The following is a 22589-nucleotide window of genomic DNA, read 5'->3' on the forward strand; positions in this document are numbered from 1 at the left end:
GGTGATGGTAGATCAACCAAATTTTGGGAGGATACATGGCTACAGTCGGGAAAGTTGAAAGACTCATAGTGAGTAGACAAATTAAGGATCTGTCATTGAGGACTGTGGGTTTTTGAATGGGATAGAGTGGGTGTGAAACTTCCAATGGAGGAGGAACCTCCGCCAATGGGAGATTGACAATCTGAATCAAATACTTGATATCTTGCACACTGTGAAATTGATAGCAGATGTACCAGATAGAGTGGTGTGGAAGTTTGGCAAGGAAGGTGTTTATACTACTAACTCATTTGTGCAGGTTTTGCAGGAACAGACCATGACAGATGATATCCTTAGATACAAGTTCACAAATGGTATCTGAAATGGACTGGTACCCCCTAGAGTTGAGTTGTTTAATTGGTTTGTGCTAGTAGGATAAGTTAATACAAAGGACCGCTTGAGCAATTTCGGCATAATTGCTCATAATGATAATATTTGTGTGATGTGCAACAAAGAAGTGGAATCTGTTCAACACTTGTTTGTTACGTGTGAATTTGCTTGGCAGGTTTGGTGTGCGTGGATCTCTCATGTGGGTCGGGCATGGTGCATCCCGGGATCCATAATAAGAGAACATTTTGAGAGCTGGAGGATGCTGTCTCTGACAAAAGACGAGCGTAAAACATGGTTAGTAGGGTTCTTCTCTGTTATATGGAATATCTGGATGTGTAGAAATGAATTTATTTTCCAGAATAAGACAACGGTCGTGGTAGTATGCATTGCTAGATCGTTTTGTAGTTCGAAAAAATGGTGTGAAAATAATTCATGTTGTTAATGGCTATGCCGGAAATGATATAAGAGTTGCTTCATTTCTTGTATTGTTGTATGCTCCACCGAGTATGTTAAGCTGGTTTGTCTTTCAAAAAAAAAATGTGCTATAATGTATTAACACATTAGAGTGTTGTAAAATAGTACCTCTCACGTAGTTACACAACTTTTTCAACTTTTGTGTATCTGTAAATTTAACTTTTATACGTGCATATATTATAAGGAATCAAATCGTTCATTAAACATCGAGACGGAATCATAAAAATAATATTTTAAAATATATTATTATTTGAAATTATAGAATTTTTAACTTGAGATGAGAGTATGTTAGAAGAAATATAATAGTCCCAATCAAAAAATAAAATGATCTCGTATTTGTTTTGCATATAAATGTTATTAGATTTAAGAGTTAATATTCAATTTGATCTCTAAATTTTGAAATTGAATTTAATATGATTTCTAAATTTACAAATGACTCGATTTGAACTAAAAAATTTATAACAGTAATTCACATTATTTCTTAAACTAATTTCTGTAAATATGTGTTGATTTTATACATTAACTTACTAAGATTTAGACGCTATATCTAGGTTTTATATGAATGAGATCTACTAAATCTTCTATATGCGTGATTGGTTCTTTAACATCCTCACAAAGACAATAATAATAAGTTTAATCTAAAAATTTTGGGATTTTGAGAGCATCAATTAAACTTTTGAATGCTCTAACAGGTCTTTGATCACATAGATCTAGAACGAAGAATTTAATCTACAACAAATTAATATATCAAATCAGTATGATGTTAATGAAAATTAGCTCAAAAATTAATGCAAGTTATGATTATAAATTTTAGAGTTTAATTTAAGCCAATTAAAATTTTAAAGGTTAAATTGAATTCGATTTTAAATTTGAGGGAGGAAATTGAGTATTAACTTTAACACCAAAGGATATTTGGGTTTGTGGTTGTAAAGTTGAAACAAAAATATGAAAAAAGTCAAATAAACAATCAGTCAACTAAAGCAACGCAATACACGCACATACAGGGAAAGGGAATCAAGCAGCGGACTTCCTGGCAAGAAGGAATCTAAGTATGAATTGGGGCTTCCACTTTGTTGATAAACCTGTGACAGGTCTTAGTGAAATCATTTGAGATTTTTTCCTCTTCATCCTCCCCCCGAACATTACTTTTAAACATTTCTAAAAATTTATCGGAATCATGGACTTCTCACTTTTCTCATAGTACTCTTCCCTTATACCCGACTTCTCATAATATCCTAAACTCCTAATTATTATCATTCAGTAATATGAGTTGTAACAAACACGAGAATCCTTCAACAAACATTCCAATTCTCACACGCTCCTCAAAAGTAAAATGAGTATGAAATATTAAAAGGCTAGTCGATAGCAAATAAAATCAGTCACACAGGGCATTGACTAGAATTGCACCCATGTATAAATTGAAAATAAATCCATGTTACATATGGTGACCAACCATCCCATGTATAAATAAATTATATGGAATCAATGTTACACAGGAAACAGACATATGAACAAATCATTTTCTCTAAGGTCGAGAATTTCAACATAAAAATATTACAGACACACACTAGCCTATTTTGGGGATGGTTGTTCACTTCCATCTTTGCTGATAACTGAACAAAGAACCTGCCTTGAAATATGTGTTTCAAGCTCCCTGGACACTCCTGTTAACTTCAAATCAAAACTGCTTCTATACTTCTGTTTCGGAGAAGGCAAAATGGTGCTGCTAGAGAACATTGTTGGTGTGCCAGAAAATCTTCTTCTTGGGCTTGAAATCATGCCTGGTGATCCTGTAACTCTCCCTTTTGCTAGGAAAGTTGTTGATGAAGAGCCAGAATATCCGTCATTATTATTGTCCGTGTTTCTATCTGTGTTGTTCATCGAAGGTCCGCTTTTTGTCTCTAGTGGAAGAGGTCTTAGTGAAGAATTGTTTTCCCCTGTTGGCTTCTTCTCTCTCATAAGCTTCTCTCTTGCCTTTTCAGCTGCTAGAAGTGCTTTCTCTCTGGTCAACTTTAAGAGTTTCCATGGGTTAATGCTTACATGGAACTTCTGTTTCTTGTTCAAGAGAGAAGAAGGCCCGGTTTCTCCTTCGATCTTAATAGACAACCTCGGTGAGCTCTGAAACTCGAAACAACTACCCCTGTAAGGTTTGACTCGGAAAATATGGCATATAGTGTTTAGACAGAGATGGTGTTGACACGACCGTGATTTTTAACCAAATTTTTATGTCTTAGGACAAAAATAAAATACTACCAAAACACGATTGATCTATCTAATACTTACCTGGGTCTGGCATAGAATCCTTGAGATTATTGTTGGCTTCTCAGGTGAGTCAAAATCAATGCTCTCATCTGAAGAAAAATCAGAATCGTCAAGCGATTCTAGTTCTGTGAATTGATTCTCTTCTTTCATTGCCAGGATATAGTCATAAGTTCTCATTCCCTAAAGTAATAAAAAATAAAAAATTATTCAATAGCAATGAATTTTCCAGAAAAAAATAAGAGAGTGCTAAAGCAAAAGTGTACACCAGTTCTCGCTCATGAACAAGTGCTTTTGAGGAAAAAAACCTTTTCTCGAATATTATTTGTAATTTGTAAATAATTAATTTTTTGTCCTGTTGTATCCCTGTTTGCCCAATTTAAATACATGATCATAATTTCACGAACAGAGAGAAACAGTAATACATTCAACATAAGAGTAATGATAACAAAATCTGAACATAAGAGTAATGATAACAAAATTTAAAACCCCTCCTAATCATCACCCTAGCTACTAAACAAAGGAAAATGTTGATACCTTCAATGCCTCAGAATCTTAAACAGCAATCAATTTTGTACCTTCACCTAGGCATTACTAGAATGTTTAGAAGAATCCCTTAAGAGGATAAATCACTTCTCCCAACATATATAAAGACATCCGGTGAACAAGTATCCCACGTTAATGCAGGATCCGGGAAGAGCCGCACCTATAAGTGTAGTATAGGCACCCTAACCTAATAATTACATCAATAAGTGATTCTACAGCTTGAACCTATGACCTGAGGTGACATGGAAACAACACAACCGTTGCTCCAAGGTTCCCTTCACTTCTCCCAACATATACTAAATATATTTTCCATAATTGAGTCAGTTAACAATTTCTTAATTCTTGTGCTACAATCTTAAAAGTCATTCATAGTCAGAGAGGGAGTACAAGATAATTTAAAAGCAAAGACTAGTACCTTTCGTATCAGAACCACATGAAAGAAGAAAAGCTGTCCCAATGCTGCTGAAATATAAGTAGTCAACAAAAGAAGCAGCACCTGTATTATCATTCCAGCAAGTCCAATGCAAGTTAAAATTAATGTTAAATCCAACTTTCAAGCTTGGCACAACATACTATAGAAATTCCCAAAACAATTGAGTTAACTATATTACACATATGGTGGCGAGAACCTCTCTTGGAAACTCTACATGAAGCTTCCTATGAAGCTCCTTTACCATTCCTCTTTTATCCGCAAAGCACCTGATAAACACAGCAATTGCGGTCCCTCCTTCAATGATAAGCTGTACACGTAACAAGACAATAATATTGGAACATATTTAATTCATGTAATTAAAACACCTTTATTTTAAATTTTGGTTCTGAAATTGAAAGACAGTGTAATAATCCTGAGTGATGAGTTAAGTACATACCATTAATAGGACGGAAATCATAAGAAGAAAGAATGTTGTGTAGTTCCTTTTTCCAACACAGTTATTCAACCACTGCAACACACCATAAGCACTACATCTTAATAATATTAACAAAGTAAAGAGAATTGAAAAATTCCAACACAGAAAGACTAGCCAGTCTAATAATAGCAGTTTTATTTACAACTCCAGATTTTACTTCAACACAAAAATTCATTTATACACACCTTGCAATGGTGATCGAATCCTTCGACGCATCGATTGCACGTCCTGCAATGCTTACTATGCTTTTTCACCTGATTCATACAATAGCATAGAAGTTATAAAAAAAAATATTAATGATTAAAGAGTAAATACCATTTTCGACTTGCCTGAAGGACAACTGAGATTCTAACCGATAATTAGTCTACCCTGCTATGTATCAAGGACCGCTTAGACCAATTACTTGAATGGTTGGGGATTTAGATAAATGATCAGGAACCGAAAAGAGCACTCACTTGTGATTAAATGGTAAGCATATAGTATGCAACTAAGATTCTAACCTCAAAATCACAAAGAGCACAAAATGAAATGTCATCTTCATTGAGATTTGGGGAAATGGCATCATCATCTTTCATGACAAGAGGGAATGGGAGCAGAGGCTCCATCCCCGTGCTCATCTTCACCGGATCGAGGTACTTCCTCTTGATGAAAGTCCTGAGTAACTTCCTTTCTACCCTCCTGAAAAACCTCACCACAATCTGGCTAACAATAAACCTGTAATTCAGCTTAGGAACCGTGTCAGATTTCGTTTTTCGCTTCTTCCTCTTGAAGCTTGTCTTGTCTGTGGGATCAATTGCAGTGCACCTCACAAATAGAAACATAACAGAGATTGCCTGTGCCATAATAATAAATTAAGAAAAAAGTATCATTTGATTTCTAAGCAAAAATGGTGAATTTCTTTCCCCAAATTTGAGTTCAGATTGAAAAGAAATGAATTACCACCAAGGAAAATATGACGATAAGTGTTATTTCCGCGGTCCGATTTCCGAGGAATATTCCCAAGAAGGCGTAGAAACACGCCACCAGAACACTGTAAACTGCCACTCCAACAACCTGCCATGTTTCAAATCCCTAGTTAAAAGCTCAAGGTTTTTCACAATTTCAAGAATGCAGATAATGGCATCGTGTTATATACTTATATTTTCTTGAAAAAAGAAAAAAGAAAAACAAAATTAGAATGATAAGGATAAGGATGAGTGGAATTAATGAGTACCTGTAGAGGGTGGAGAGGGCGTTGCCAACCATGGCGTCTCATGGTGTATGAAATTTGTTTGAATCTCAAACCAAAAGAATTTGGTTATCAAGTGTTTGGTTTTGTTTGCTCAGAGCTGAGTAGCTGAGTCCTCAACGGTCGAGAGACTGGAGACTGTGGAGTGGTGACTCGTTCATTGTTTTTCAAAATTGAAGTGAAGGGCGCTCGATGCTAAATCTAGGGACTAAGATCTGCTCTTTATTATTCTCATCCAACGGATGCTACTAATCCTAGGCCAGATTTAGAAGTGATAATACCGGAAAAAAAGTATCTAAAATAAGAAATTATAAAGTGACAAAATAAGATATTAATAATAATTGAATTTATAATATTTATTGTATATGTGTTAATTTAAGAGTAAATAAGATTTTCAATTCTTTCACTTTATTAATTATTTCACTTGAACAATAATATACCAGATTAACAAAACAAGACCAAGTTTGTGATTTTGTGGGGCCCTTCATATTTCCTTTGACTAAAATGTATTTGCTGTTTTGCACTGTCTTGAGCACCTCATTCTTTTTTTTAATTATTTATTTATTTAACATTTTCCGAGTAATGAGTATCCATTTTGATATGGATTTATATACGTAGAGATGGCAAAACTCTTCAAGACGCGGGGATCTCTGCGGGAACTGCTTCGAATGGAGATTTGACTATGGAGAATTTTTCTTGTGGAGATGGGGATGGGGGACAAAATTTTCCCGAGGCAGGCGTGGGATTAGCGGGGATCTCCACTAATTCCCGAAATTCATAAATTTATTGAATTGTCTTTAATAGTTTATTTCTCATATATGTTTTTTAGTCATTTCACACACACATATATATAAAAATCCGAAATTCCTAATCCTCATTTGCATAACTCTTCTTCAATTCAGAAATCCCTAACGCTGTCCATATTCCATCCAACCTCTCTGCAGCCACCCTCTCGCCGCTCTTCCTTCTCACCGCATTGTCACACCTCACCGTGCCATGATCCTCACTGCGTCGTGCTCTCTATTTGTGGCGTTTCTTTCCGTAACTTTGTCGTCGTATCCATTCTCCTCTCTGTTGTCGCGTCTCTCACCTTGTCCACTTCTCTATCCTCTGGCTCGCCGTTGCGTTCCCCTACTGCGTCATTTCGAAAAAAGTCACCATCTTGTCGTTTAGATTTTTTGTATAAAATCTTGTTATTTTTGTATAGAATTGATACTTACATCTCTATTCATATGGAAATTAATAATTAGTTATAACTATCAGATAGCTGGGGAATGGGGTCCCCGCAAGAAATGGGACCCTATGAAGAATGGGGATGTGGAGCAATATTCCCTCACAGCGAAAAACAGGAGCGGGGATGGAGAGCAAATCTGGGGCGGGGATGAGGAGTAGGGAGGCATCTCCCGCCCTCGCTTTCGTCCTGTCCCATAAACATCCCTATATATATGTAAATAAAATAAATCAAATATTTATCAATATTTGCATTTTAAAAAATATCTATTTTTAGATTATATTACACATCTTCTTTATAATGTAAACAATTTTTTTATATATATCTAATTTTGTAAAAAATCATGTTTGCACATATTTTATGTAGTAAATTAGATATGTCAATACCCTTTTTTATATTCATTTTTATTAGGGTGTTTGCAATACTGAAAATAAAATTGATATAACTTGTTATAATTTCGGTAATATTAATTTAATTTTTTTAGTTTAATTCAATTAAAAATTTTGTTATTCAAAAATTTAAATTGCTAAAGTTTTTTTCTAAAAAAATTAATTTAAATCATACATAGTCCAAATTTGGTTTGTTTATGGCAATTAATGACCTTGGGATTTCGAATAACTAATGTTAGCAAAAGGAAAGGCAAAAAGGGTTTCTGAGTTGAAGTTAGCTATCGAATAACTAATGTTAGCATATGGATATAATTTGGTATTTTTTTTAGTAATATATGATAATAATATTTATTTATTTTTGTTAAATTATTATTTTTAATTTTATAATAATATTTTACTTAATTTTTAGAATTTGATATTCAATTTAAGAACTCTATATTAGATAGGAGTGAAGTTAGAATAATTTTTAGGAGATAGCTAATATAAAAATATAACTCTATAAAAAGAAAAAATTAAAATTAAAAGAGAATAATATAAAAATTAAAGACTTTTATACATTAAAATTTGAGTGAATATCCAACTTGGTCTCTGATAATTTTTTTAAAGGGATTACGAGATCTTCAAACAAAAAAAAAATTTCAGCTTTTGATATTTAATTTTGTGAAACTGATTAGCTCCCGTGTCAATGATCTCTCTTCAAAACATACTTATATGACACGTTAATCACTAATATATCCTCCGTTTAATTTTTATAAGTAAAAATAATTTAAAAATCACTAATATTTCTTAGCTTTACACAGTAAATTTAGTTAATATATTTGAAAAAGATAATAAAAAATAAAAATAAAAACTAAACGGCCTTGATATAATTATCCTTAAAAGACTACGAAACTCCGATCCTAACAAAAAAGAATATGTTAATCCTAGTTAGTTCTTAATGGATAAATCAACAGTTTAACATATCATATAGGCTTATTCCGTTAATATCAATAAAATATATTGACAAATGGGCAATTCAGCAGTTTCATAAAAGTAAAGATCAGGAACCAAAAATGGTTTTTTTTTTAAGGACCTCATTGTCTTTCGAGATCATTATGCAGGACCATTTAGTATTTTTTCTCTTAAAATTTTTAATGTAGGGGCTATTACCTCCCTCGTCCACACTGATTTCTGCCCCTTGTTATTATATATATGTTATAATGATCAATTCTGAGATTAGTATTTTTTTCTTAAAAAACGATTCAAAATAATATTATTTATTTATTGATATTTTTTCTTTTGAAGTTAGTTTTAGTTTTTTTTTTTAAAATTAATTAAAAGAATTTTTTAAACTATGAATATCATTAAGAGTTAATTGTATGGGATGTGAATTTTTAAATGATTGTTAGTGACATATATAAAAAGAGAAATATTTCATCAACGGTATTATTAAAAAAAAGATTATTCAATCTTTTTAAAATATAAAATTTAAAAAAATAAAACTTTAAATTATATGTTATTATTTAAATTAGTGTTTTAATATATTAATTTGATAATTAGACATTTGAAGATTAATAATAATAATAATAACAATAATAATAATAATAATAATAATAATAATAATAGTTATGCTCAGTGTACATAAAAAATAACCATTTATAAAAATACATATTAATTATAAAATATACATTAAAAATGAGTTAAAATCTATTTATTTATACTCAAATACATTATAAATAATTTGATAGTTACTTTTTTATGTACACATAATATTTTTTATAAAAATTATTGTTATATTATATATACTTTGTACCCACTATCAAAATTTACTGGATCCATCATTGCATATAACACCATTCTATTTTGCAAACAAGATATGTTATAATATTAGTTATTAGCTAATCAGAAAAGCACAACTCCAGCCCCAGTCCCAACTCTAGTCCCAGGTAGAAAACTCTCACCTATTTTGCAGCGACAAGAACAACCACAGAATTCTCAAAGGGAGGATGATTCTGACGATTATGATGACTCGGATGATTATTTAGACAAGTATGAGTAGGTTATTTAATTACCTTACTTGGAATATTTTGTATTATTAGTGGAGTGTAATTTAAACGAATATAAGCCTAAGTTTAATTATTTATCTTGTTTTGAGTCTTTATGTTAGAGGATTATTTATTATTTTGATAAGTTTGTAAACTCATTATCTAATATTTAGTATAAATTTTATTTTTATATTTAAAAATTTATTTGCCTTGTTATCTATATTCTATATAAATTTTATTTTTATATTTATTTGCATTAATTGTTTACTATTTATTAAATAGAAAAAAATAATTAAAACATATCTATTAAAATCAACGGAAGAGATGTCGCTTTTTAATTTTAAAATAGACAAAAAAACCCAAATATAGACATAGAATTTGTTGGTATATGAATAATAAAATCGACAGCAGTTGTGTCGATTTTATTGGATCCAATATCGACGGCAGCGTTGTTGATTTTAGTAAACATATTATAGAAAAAATATTGCCGATTTTATTGAATCAAATATCGACAGAAATGGCGTCGATTTTATATAATAATATCAATGGCGATGATGTCGATATTAGTAAGAATGTAAAACTCTCAAGCTCATATTATAGACAGAAGCGCTGTTGATTTTATTAAATTATTATCGACGGCCAGGCAAGCCGTCGATTTTATTACCATTTTGAAAAATCGACAAATTTAATAGCAACTAACTCCGCCGTCTATTTTACCGTCGAATTTTAATATTATCGATGTTTCTTATAGTGGTGAGTTAATCTTAGTTAAAATATTTTTACGCACTCTTTTTGGATTCTAATTGGGTGTTATTAGTTTTTAGTTAAAATATTATTAAGATAAATTACGTTATTAAATCAATTGAAATTCAAAATTATACAATTACAATAATTGAAATTTGCTTACATAATGTGCAATTTTTTTTTTATATAAACCGCTACGAGTTATAACATACATTTTAATTTTTTGCATGTAATCCGTCTTAGATCATCCCGGTTCATGAAGAAAAAATGACGAAGCTGAAACCACTATAAGTCATAACCGTTTATGAAAAAGAAAACTAACAACATAAACCGCCATTAAGGGTGGTGGTTTATTTGAAAAGAATAAAAGCATAAATCTTTTTTATTATTTATGTACTTTTTTAGTTTATTTTTTACCGCAAAGTCTAAATGTAGTTTTTTTTTTTTTTGGGTTATGTACTTGTTTAATTTATTTATCTTACGAAGTTTTGATGTATTTTATTATCTTTATATTAGCATATTTTTACTATTGTAAAAGAAAAAAAATAGTTTATTTATAGGAGATATAAATAACGTCACTCGTATTTTGATAATATTATTATTTTTTTTACAAATTCATACAAAATATAATATAAAAAAATTTGTTTCCAATCCGGGTCTCAGACTCAGCGGCCCAACAGTAAGACAAATTGTGGATCCAATTCCAAAATCCGGCTCAGTTTGAGAAGTCTGCTCACACCATCTCTAGCATTTAGTGTCGCAAATTCGCATGCTATCTTTTCAATTTGAGAAAAATATGAACATTACACATAGGAGAGCCACCATTCTTCCAAGATAAGCACACAATCCTAATTCTTGACCTCTAAGATTTTTTTTGACTTGGGCGTTAGAGTATATTTACAAGTCTTCTCTTCTTTGATCTGACGACCCGGGTAGTCATAATTATATAGCCGTTCACTCATCGCCAAGTCATAGATCGCGTCGAACCAGGCCAATCCTAAATAAAATCATATAAAAGATGACATTATCAAAAACAGAAATTTAATTAATAATTAATTTTCTTTATATGTAAGTTTAAATGAGTGGTAGGTAGAACTTATAGTTATTTATTATTATTATTATTATTATTACATGTAAAGAAAATCAATGATCAATTAAATTTTTATTTTTGATAATGTCATTCTTTACATAATTTTTTTATTATATTTTGTATAAATTTGTAAAAAAATGAGTGTCATTATTAAAATAAAAGTAACGTTATCATCTCTTATAAATAAAGTATTTTTTTTTACAATAGTAAAAACACGTCAATACAAAGATAAAAAAATATATTAAGGCTTCATAAGATAAATAAATTTAAACAAAGTACAAAACCATAAAAAAATTACATTTAAACTTTGTGTAGAAAATAGACAAAAACATGTATATATATAAATCATAAAAAAAAATTATGTTTTTATTTTTATTCAGGATAATATTTAGAGCATAAATCACCACCACCCATCATGCTTTATATTTTTTATTTTTCTTTCTCATAAACCGTTATGACTTGTAGTAGTTTTTGCTTCATTATTCTCTTCTTGCATGATGTTGCACGTAAGCTGCAATGACCTAAAACACATTACAAGCAAAAAGTTAAAACATGCAAAATGATGTTAAAATGCTATAACTCGTAGCGGGTTATATAGAAAAAAAAATTATACACGTATGTAAGCAAATCTCAATTATTATAATTGTATAATTTTGAGTCTCAATTTATTTAACAACCTAATTTTTACTAGTTAGTTGTTGTTGTTGTTGTTGTTGTTGACATTAATATATTTCATTGAAAGAAAAACATATCAAGATATATATACTCAAATTTCACAATCCAAAAAAAATTTACCTTCTTAACGGGAGAATAGTCAACAATTCTAAAAAATCTGGTAGTTTAGGAATTCGGCATGCCAAGAATCTTAATCATCCGTATACAATGAAGTTTGGGTAGGGTCTTGTTGAAAAGAAAGACTTCCTTTGATTTAGAATTCTAAGAGGCAAGTATAGATGTAAGAATAACATCATTTCAAACATTGAAAGAAGAAATAATGACTCCAACTTATGAAAAGAAATTTTCTGAATGATGTTCAAAACAATTCTATTTGACGAATAAAGATGGATCAAAGATAAATTTTCTGAGAGCACAACTGGATCCCAAATTTAGGATGTTTGGACAACCAAACTACTCAAGTAAGTGCTATTCATGAAGTTGGACACACTCTCACTGATTTTCTTTTCGTTTCAAGGTATTAGGACGTTCACAAGTTGAAGGATTGGCTTTCAGGTGCTACTGTCCAGAAAATTGTTGCCTTGTTCCTACCATTCTCGTGGAATGAAGGAGACCTACTTGCTTGGGTACTCACTGCGGATGGAATTTTTTCCTTAAAATCTGTCTGCCTATCACTCCAAAACATCCCTGGAACGAACTCAAAATAGGATCTTTAATCTAATTTGGAAGTGGATAGAGCCCATCCGATCTTTTCTTTGGCTGATAGCGCCCATAATGCTATTCTTACTAATATGGAAAAGAACAGAAGACATATGATTTCCTCCTTCAATTGTCCGCGCTGCAGTCACATGCATGACCAAAAGTTCTCTTCATGTTCTCTAAGATTGCTACTTTGTGAGAGCTGTGTGGCATATCCTAAGGGATTAGACGCATGACAGGGGGTTTCTTTTTAGGTGAGTCGCTGGTGGCTAAAAGAATAGTGGTCAAATATGACTAATGATTGATCATTCAATGAACAGATTACATGTGGTATATAGAATGTAGTTGATAGATTTTATATTGGGGGATGCTCCCACAAAGTTAGAAAAAACGTCTTTTTATAAAGACGCCTACGTGTCGTCATATAATTGGACGTTTTTAGTGAACCGATTTTTTATAAATTTTTTAATTAATCAAAATAAAACCAATTTCAATATTTTAAAATCCGGTCAGACTGACCGGTCTCACCGGTTCAATCGAAAACCGACTTAAAAAATGGTCGGATTCACTTTCCAAACCCACCCCTTCCCCCTTACACCCACCCATTTCCCCTAGCACCCACCCCACCCACCAATACGTGAATCATATATCACTATCACCTGAAGTCTGAACCCATAGCACCTTCCCAACTCACCCTACCAAAACCCTAAGTTCTTCCTGCAACGGGTCTGCCGCGGTGCCGCCGCCGTCCGTGCTGTCGGCGCCTCTGCTTCCTCTATCGTAGTTCGGCGTCCTCCTTCCCCTATCGCCGTCCTCTCTGGATTCTCTCGAACTTGGAGCAGTTCGCCGCTGTGTCACCACTCGCTGTCGTCTCGCCGGGCGCCGTCCATGTCGCCGTCGAAGGTTAGCTGCACTGCCTTCACTTCTTCGGTTCTTCTCTTCCTTTTATGTCCTGTTGTTGATTTTTGAATGTGGCCTTGTTGATTTTTGAATGTGAAACTGTGACTGGGTTAATGGAAAATCAAATAATTGATTTTGTGCTGTTGCTCTTTTTTTAATTCCTGAAGCTTTTGTTGAAATTTTCTTGCTGCTGCTAAAAATAGAAATCAAATCATTACTGAAATTTCTGTTTAGCTTTATTGATTTAAGGTTTAGTGTGATTAGGGATTACTTGTTATTGATTTGTGACGATTGTTGCTGAATGCTAAAAATGGAAATCAAATCAAGTGTTGTTTGCCTGAATCTCTTGGTCTCAGTTTGTATGTCCATGAAGGGCTTCTTCTCCATGTTTTCCTTTTCGCATTCCAACATCCTTTGCCTCCTCACCGTCGCCATCGCTGCCACCTTGTCCTTTGGTTCTTGGTGTTTCGCCTCTTCCTGCACGAAACATCTGTATAAGTTAGGAATGTTCTGCAGTGTGGACTCCAAATTTTAACTTTGTAGGGAGTACAAGGCTGTCCAAAAGATTTTACTCAGGGACCACTTATTCAAAACGCAGTTGAAGCATAAAAAAGTAAATAACTAAACAAAGCATGAAGCAAAGATCATAATAAAGCACACTCAAAAGCCTTCAAATATAGGGAAAAAAACAACACAGGAAAAAGAAAATCTATCAATAAACTATAACAACCAAGTCTTGTCTAGTAGATGTCTAGATGAGTCAGTTATGGCCTGATTTGATAAAACTTTAACTTTTCAAGATTTGTATTAGCTATGTTTGGTAAATTAAAATAAAAGTAACTTTTAATATGCATAAGCTACAAAAAAATGCATTTGGTAAAATTACTTTACCATTAGTGAGTACTAATACTCGCAATGCAACAGTAATTATAATCAATATATCACAAATTTTCACCACTAGTTTCTATCAAGAAAAAAAGGGGACAAAACACTTAAAAATGGATTAATAAAAATATACATGTCTAACTCAAACCTATCGAGTTATGTTAAGACGACATAACCTTTTTAAACTCATCTTTAACTCCTTATTCATTCACTAAAGGATGGATGAAGAGTGAACCCACCATCAAAGCAAGTTCCACACTCTATCTTATGATGATGTAGTGATGAGTCAAAGTATGAGTTTTTAAAAATTGTCACCCCAACATTTATCGTAAATAAAATACTACTTAACCTTGAGGATTACGACTTCTATTTTCAATTTTTTCCAGCACAAGGATATTACCCTTGTTGTCCCTTCCAATCCTCATGGTGTCATCAACATATCTATGAGAAAGATTGAAATAAGAAACAACAAGAATTTTCATCAATGATAGAATAAAAGACAGAGAAAAACAGCAAGTTTCACAGCCCTTTAGTTTGTCCATGATATGATCTTAGGATACGTGATTTCCAACCATCCCTCTGGATTGAAGATGCCCAATAGAAGATTATAGTTTTTTCGGAATACATGCATCAACTGTGAATGCAAGGAAGAAAGTAATTTGAACTTGGAAAAATCAGACAAATATTCAAATACGATTAATTAGGCTAGAGAAAAAATGCAGTATATAATAGCATTACCTGATCAGGAGTAATGGTGGAGCTTTCAAAGTTAATGTCAACCCTCTGTGAATTTCAAGTATTATCTAATTAGGTAGTTACTCAGCAGCAATAGTTATAGATTACAGAGAGATAAATTAAGATTGGTCAAACAAAAAGGTAGAGCTTTAACTGTTGCTGAAGCAATCTTGAAAGAAGCCTCAATACTAAGCTGTCCTGACAACAAACTCAACCCCTTTGCACTGAACTCGACCACGTTAACTGCTTTGCTCTCCATTTTAGAATCAAATGACCAATGCTCAAACTCAGTAGATAAAAGTTACAAAGATGAAATACTGGAAACACAGTTTGCATCTTTTAATGTCAAAAGTTATATACAATCTCTCTACTCAAAATTTTGTAGTTTGTACCTTGGCTATGTCAATGGTTTGAAAAAACTCATCCAATGAGATAAAGTCTCTGAGGCCTAACTTGGTTCTCTTTGATCTCAGAATTGTGATTGTGCTATAAACAAGCCTCCAGCACCCAGCCACCTTCCATGTAATAGAAATTATTGATAAGGATAGATCATAAATTGCAATCACAATCAGATATCAGATAATTTAGGCAGAGTTGAAGTTACCTTGTCTAGTTCTAGAGTTGGCTCTGGAGTTGAATTCTGAGATTCTAGCTGCTGCACCAAACTCTCAATTTTAAATTTCTTGGCAGATGGGAGTCCAAAAATCCCCCTGTTGATTCCTTGAAACATATTTTTTAGTGCAATTGATTTCAAACATATCACATACCCTTTCTTCATGGTTAAACAATGCTAAAAGCTTATAATTAAAAAGAAAATGAAAAAGTAGATTCAATATTGTTGAAATGGGATACCTATTCAATGTTAAAGTTTTGTACCCCAACTTTAACTATGGTGAAGGGTCTAAACCAGAGAGGTCTGTCACCAATTCTCATGGTGTCCATCCTTGAAAGATTTTCAGGCGCCTCTATCTTGTTTTTGTTGATAAAGACCGTAGTTCCTATTATTAGTGCCATCATTTTTGCTCTATCGAAACAGTGAACATGCATTTAGAGCAAGGTTGCAGTTTGTGGGTAGGACTCTTGAGACATGTGGTTTTGGAAATCAGAATCATTATGCAGCATTATGTGGTCCAGGAGATACCTTATGCTTTGGTCTCTCACTTGCCGAACTCATTAAACTCCTTATCCTAACAGTGACGGCATGTTGGGACACATTTCTCTCTCTCAAAATCAAAGTGCAAGTGTTGCAAAAATAACAAAACTCAAACCAGGAAAAAATTTCGAGTAAAATTGTAAAATTGTAAAATTTAACTATTTAATTTAATAAGTTTTTATGCAGATTAAGTTCAATGGAAGAAGATTGCATCAGTATTCCTATATTACTTTTAAGATTGCTTCCACCTTTTAACAATTTTCATCATCTAAATCAAGCATCCTTAAGTCAAAAAAGAAATTAAAAACATGAATCACTATTGAAATATTTGTTTAGCTTTATTGATTTCAGGTTTAGTGTGATTAGGGATTACTTGTAATTATAACAACGAGCATTAGTCAGTCACTTTCAAAGGTTTTAATTAATTAATACTAATAGCATTTAATCGAAAACTTTTATTCATTGCCCTTTGATTATTTCATCTCAAAAGGGTGCAATGGATGTTGACTCGGAACCACTCAGTTCACAAGACAACGTCGAAGATCCCATGATGACTAGTGTGGAAGAAAATGTTAACTGCACTTGTGATTGTGGTGGCAGCTGTAGTAAGTGTGTGACTGTGACGGCCGATGATATTATAAACCAGACCTTTGAAACATCAGATGCAGCTTATAACTTGTATGTACGTTATGCGAGGTGTCTCGGGTTTGGAGTTCGCAAGGGTGATACAGCACGTGGAAAAGATGGAACACAGCGCAGAAGGAGGTTTTTTTGCAGCAAGGAAGGAAAGAGAGCCGAGAAATACATATCTAGTTTGAGTAGGAAGCGGGAGCATAGAGCGCTGACTCGCACTGGTTGTGAAGCCATGCTTGCGGTGTATCTTGACACTAAAACTTTGACTTGGAGGGTTAAAAAATTAGTCGAGAAGCACAACCACGATCTTGTCCTACAATGCTTGGTACACCTAATTCCAAACCACCGAGGATTGACTGAGCCACAAAAAGCTCAGGCGAATACCATGCATGATCATGGTCTTCCAACCTCTAAAATAATGGGACTAATGGTAGGCCAAGCCGGTGGTAATGCCAATGTCGGGTTCACAAAGAAGGACCTAGATAATCACTTTCAAAGAGCTCGTCGTGCAATGCTCATTGGTGGGGATTCCAATGTGACGATTAGCTATCTACTTGGGAAAGCAGATGTCGACCCGATGGCCATGACAAGGTACAGTGCTACTGATGAAGGTCGGCTGGCAAATTTATTTTGGGCAGATGGCATTTGTAGGTCCGATTATCAATGCTTTGGAGATGTGCTTGCATTCGATACAACCTACCGGAAGAATAAGTACAGAAGGCCCTTGGTAATCTTCTCAGGTTGTAACCATCACCGCCAAACATGTATATTTGGTTTTGCCTTGGTAGAGGACGAACGGACTGCAACATATACGTGGTTGTTGCAAAACTTTCTAGAAGTCATGCTGAACAAGTCTCCTAGTGTTGTGGTCACAGACGGTGACGAAGCACTGAAGGCAGCAATTCGAGAAATCTTTCCGGATGCAACTCACCGATTATGTGGTTGGCACATTCAGAAGAATGTAACGGCAAACATAAAAAACAAAAATTTTTTCAACGACTTCAGAAGATGTTTGTATGCTCCATGGCATCCGGAAGAATTTGAAGAATATTGGGAGAATATGATAAAAAAAATATGGGTTGGAGGAAAATGAATGGGTTCTGAGTGAATATGAGAAGAGGAAAAGTTGGGCAAGCGCTTACTTGAGGGATAAATTCTGTGCTGGATTTAGAACAACATCAAGGTGTGAGGCGATAAACAACTTCATTAAGCGGTTTATTGGCATTCGCCAAAGTCTTTTAGAGTTGGTCCAAAATCTTGAACATGCTCTTAGGGACTATAGAAACAATGAATTAGTTTCTCAATTTAAGACGCTGTATGGGGAGCCCGTTCTAACTACTGGGCTAGAAGCGTTGGAGCTTTCTGCTGCCAATTTTTACACTAGGGAGATTCTTGGAGAAGTAAAAAAGGAGATTCAAGGAGTAGTCGCATTAGATGTAATAAATGAGGAAAACATATCAACCACTGTTGTGTTAAAAGTTAAGGAGTGTGACAGGAGACAACATATTTATAACGTACTTTACGATCACAATACTGAGCATATGGAGTGTGAATGTAGTCGGTGGAGTAGTGAAGGCATTCCTTGCAGGCACATGTTTTGTGCAATGAAAATGGTAGGTTTACAGAAGTTGTCAGATAGTCTTCTTTTGAGAAGATAGTCGAAGGATGCCAAGAAGTATCTGGATGAAAGTTCTGCTGGAGGCACTACACAAGACAGAGAAAGAGAATTTTTAATGCGCTATGGCGCATTGTCAGTGGCAGCTACGTGGATGGTATTCTTAGGAGCTCAAGATGGTCCTTCTTTCCATGACACTATGAATGAAGTCTGTCGTTGGACCCAAACACTAGAACAAAAATCTGACTTGTAAAGACAAACAACAGATTCTACCACGCCAAACTTTGTTGGTGACCCTTCGGTGGTCAAGACAAAAGGAGCACCCAAGGGGAAAAAGGAGAGGGGTAAACGGAGGTGCACTAAATGCAACAGTGCTGGTCATGTAAAGAAAAAATGTCCTGTGAGGAATGACAGTGACGATTTGGGGGATAAGACAGGTAATGGCGCGCAAGCTAGCTTTGGTACCAAGGAGGTCAGTGAGATACAATATTGCATTAGTTGTTATTTGATTTAAAATAAACTGGTGACCTCTATGTTGTAGTTATACTTGATAGAATTTTTAACTCCATGTATTAATTTTTCATAGGAGCTTCCCAAGGATCCTATGGCTTCTCAAGAGACATTAGCAGTGCCAAATACAGAAGTAAATGTACCTATGCAGCAAGAGTCTGGGCTAGGTGATTCAGGATTGATTAATGGCCATGAGAATCCCATCCCACCGTATGGAAGTCATCAGTGGCTATTACAGGTATAAATTTAAAGAGATGAATAATTGCATTGAGAGAAACTTAGTGTTTTAGTAAGTCTTAAACTATTTGAAATCACATTATAATTCGCTGAAGTCATTTTTATTTCTCTCAAATTTATTTGTGATGTGGAGAACAGGTTGTACAACAAGGACATTATTCGAAATTCAATGGGATGTAGTAGCATGTACTTGTATATACTCATGAGAGTATGGTTTAAGATGTTAGTTAAATTCTTGGATTTCAATAAGACTTTGCTTTGAGGTTGATAAATTTTTAATATTTAAATTTTTAGATATTTATCATAACTTGTCATTGTTACACTCGGCTGAAATGTGCAGAAAGTTTCAATAGTTTTTGATTTATATAAGTAAAATCTTATTGATTCTTATTCATGCTAAAATTCAAAAGGGTCTCTTGTACAGTTGCAAAATCTACGACTAGAATAGTCTATGCTATACCACTGCAGGTAACACTAGTAGTGAAATCAAATTCTGAACCACAAATTGAACCTCTTATGCCAGCTAATAAATTGCAACATTAAATGTCAGAAGTTTTTGTTGGATGTGAAAATGTGAATGGATTATAGCAAATAATTGATTTTGTGCTGTTGCCCTTTTATTAATTCCTAAAATTTTTGTTGAAATTTTCTTGCTGCTGCTAAAATAGAAATCAATTCATTATTGAAATTTTTGTTTAGCTTTATTGATTTCAGGTTTAGTGTGATTAGGGATTACTAGTTATTGTTTTGTAACGGATTGTTGCTGAATGCAAAAAATGGAAATCAAATCAAGTGTCGTATGCTGTTGAAAGATAATTTTTGGTGAAGAAACTAAAATGGAAATCAAATCAAATGGCTTAATTATTAGGTAATTGTCCTGAATATTAGTTTCACCAGAAATCTCAAAGAAACTAAAATGCTTCTGTTGTTCTTGTTGAATTAAATCGATGAAAGATAAAATGAGAAAGTTTAATTTACAGGCGAACTTCTGTTAGGTAAACCACCTGTAAAACCTTCACTCTTTGAAACTTCCCACTGTTGTTCTGTCTACATTAGCTAAGGCCAAAGCAAGGGCTACGAAAGCTGAAGAACAGAAGGCCAATGCTGAAAGTTCATCCGAGTCTGCATCAGTTGCTTCGGGAACTGGGAAGGGGAAGTCTTCAAGTGAAAAGGATGGAGACGCCAGGCAGGTGTCTTTATTATAAATGAAGGCTTCTTTAGAACTCTCTGAATTAAAAGCTGAAAACAATGTTTTTCATTTTCGTAGTTTTTTAAACTGAGAATCCTGACATTGGAACACCGAATGACTACATGGTTTAATTTTAGTATTGGAAACATGAAATGTAAACAGAAAACATGTTTTGGAATTAAACTGACTCCAGTGTTTTTACATCTCTTGTAAAATTAGCCCTATATAATAACATCTTGTTGACTACACTGTATTATTGTCTCAGATATATGCACCCTTACATGTATTCAGGACAGCAGATACGTGCCAGTTAAGTTGGCACCTTCAGGATTTGTGCTTCTTAAACACTCACGCCCCAGTGAGCCTGAAGTGCTCTCTCTCACAAACACACCCTCATCTACCACGTCAGCCGCTGGTGGTTCAGCAGCAGGGTTGCAGAGTACTGCATCAGCAATGGCTATTGACAAGGAACCTCAACCATTTGAGTACACTTCCTAGGTCCGGCACTGATTAGCAAAGCTCAAATTTGCGGTGGTTAGATAATTGGTTATCCGGAGGAAAAGCAACTACACAAATGGTTCAAGTGACTACACTGTGAACTGGTTCTTACTATATGCAGTTTGATTGTTGGTTGTAATAGCATCTGAATTGGTTTTGTAGTAAAATATGAACAAAGCTAAGAAAATTGAGACTTTGAGAGTGATTCCTCTTATATGCATACTCTGTTAATTGTTAAATGCAGCTTCCAGAGCCGTTTAGTGTTATTTTCACATGGTTTGCCGCTGATCCCCTCCTTGTGTGGTTGGCTCAGTCACTTACAGGTGCTATTATAAAGGATTCTGTGATTCTAGAGGTACAAAAATTTCTGTAACACTGTTTATGTTTTGATGTTATACAGAAAAATGGGTAGTACGTGAAGATATATATAAGACACACAAATGGATAGTGACGAATTTTATCAGGTCAAAAAACAGTGGTGATAAATCACTATTATAGTTGCAGCACCACACCATGTATATTCAGCACCACACCTTTACTTAATTATATATATATATTCAGTACTAACCGGCATGTTTGTGTTGGTGCAGTGGCGAGCCATGACTCTGCCTGATAGATACATTCATTATTGATCTCAGTAGGATCAAACTCAAGCAGCGGGGTTGAGTTCAAACCATATCGCAGCTACTGCTTTGACGTTAACCAATGTTTTTTTTGTGTGTATTTTATTATTTTTTATCTAAAATATCACCTTATATTAGCCAAGTTATACCACATTACTTCGATATATATTATTCTACTTTTATCAGTGAATCCGCCAATAATGAGATGTATACACCTTTGGTTGCTCTGTGTTCAGGTAAATGTCACTAACATACCAAAGTGAACTATTCCATGAATCGTAAATTATACACTATAAATATCATCTCACGCACCAAATTTTTCAAGATAATAACAAGAATAAAAAAAATCATAAGTGCAAGATATAAATCATTATAAATAATAAAAAATTCATATATTTAAAAAGTCAAAGAAATAAGTGCAAGATATAAAGTTAGCTTGTATTTTAAAGAAAAATAAAATAGTCTAATTCAATCCATAATTTCTAATAAAAAAGTTTTTAACGTCTTAAGTTTGTATGACAGACTGCTGCATCTTTTTATTCCAGTCAGTGACAGCAAGCTTCTCTATGATATCCCGCTTTGAGTTATTTTCGTCATTCACCAAATCCACAGCTAGACGCATCCTTGTGTAATCAGAAATAACCTAACAGACAATAACAACGATATTATAAAATGGAACAAACATAACTTCATTAATGATGTTATTTTTCTTACCCATGTCTTATTACCGAGGCTCCAATAGCGAGTGAGTTGCATCCATTGAGCGACCCAAACACCACAGTTATTCCTTTGCCACAATTCAATGCACATATTAACAAAAGAAAAATAACAAAATAACAAACCGCCAGAAAATTGAATTTTTACTTTGATAAATGGTAAATTTAAACGTACGATTTGGCAGATTGTTGCGGGACAGCTGGTTCTCTGACTTTATACTTTGAAAATTGAATGTTTCTAAAGGAAGGTGTTTCACCAAAA

The 22589-nt window shown here is 33.7% G+C and overlaps 1 protein-coding gene and 1 pseudogene across 1 annotated transcript; both read right to left on the reverse strand.

Annotated features, from left to right (window-relative positions):
- Nucleotides 1-2232: 2232 nt before the first annotated feature.
- Nucleotides 2233-5942, reverse strand: LOC130948169 (protein S-acyltransferase 18). Its single transcript, XM_057876887.1, has 9 exons — nt 5767-5942; nt 5493-5606; nt 5054-5386; nt 4739-4807; nt 4515-4586; nt 4257-4385; nt 4061-4141; nt 3124-3282; nt 2233-2958 (listed from the first exon to the last, which is right to left on the reverse strand). Exons 1-9 carry the CDS (start codon nt 5806-5808, stop codon nt 2413-2415), a joined length of 1545 nt encoding a protein of 514 aa, XP_057732870.1. The 5' UTR covers nt 5809-5942; the 3' UTR covers nt 2233-2412.
- A 7943-nt stretch (nt 5943-13885) lies between these two features.
- On the reverse strand, nt 13886-16167 carry LOC130949290 (fibrillin protein 5 homolog; annotated as a pseudogene).
- Between the last annotated feature and the right edge of the window lie 6422 nt (nt 16168-22589).

Source organism: Arachis stenosperma, chromosome 9 (assembly GCF_014773155.1).
Source record: "Arachis stenosperma cultivar V10309 chromosome 9, arast.V10309.gnm1.PFL2, whole genome shotgun sequence".
In the NCBI taxonomy this organism is placed as follows: domain Eukaryota; kingdom Viridiplantae; phylum Streptophyta; class Magnoliopsida; order Fabales; family Fabaceae; genus Arachis; species Arachis stenosperma.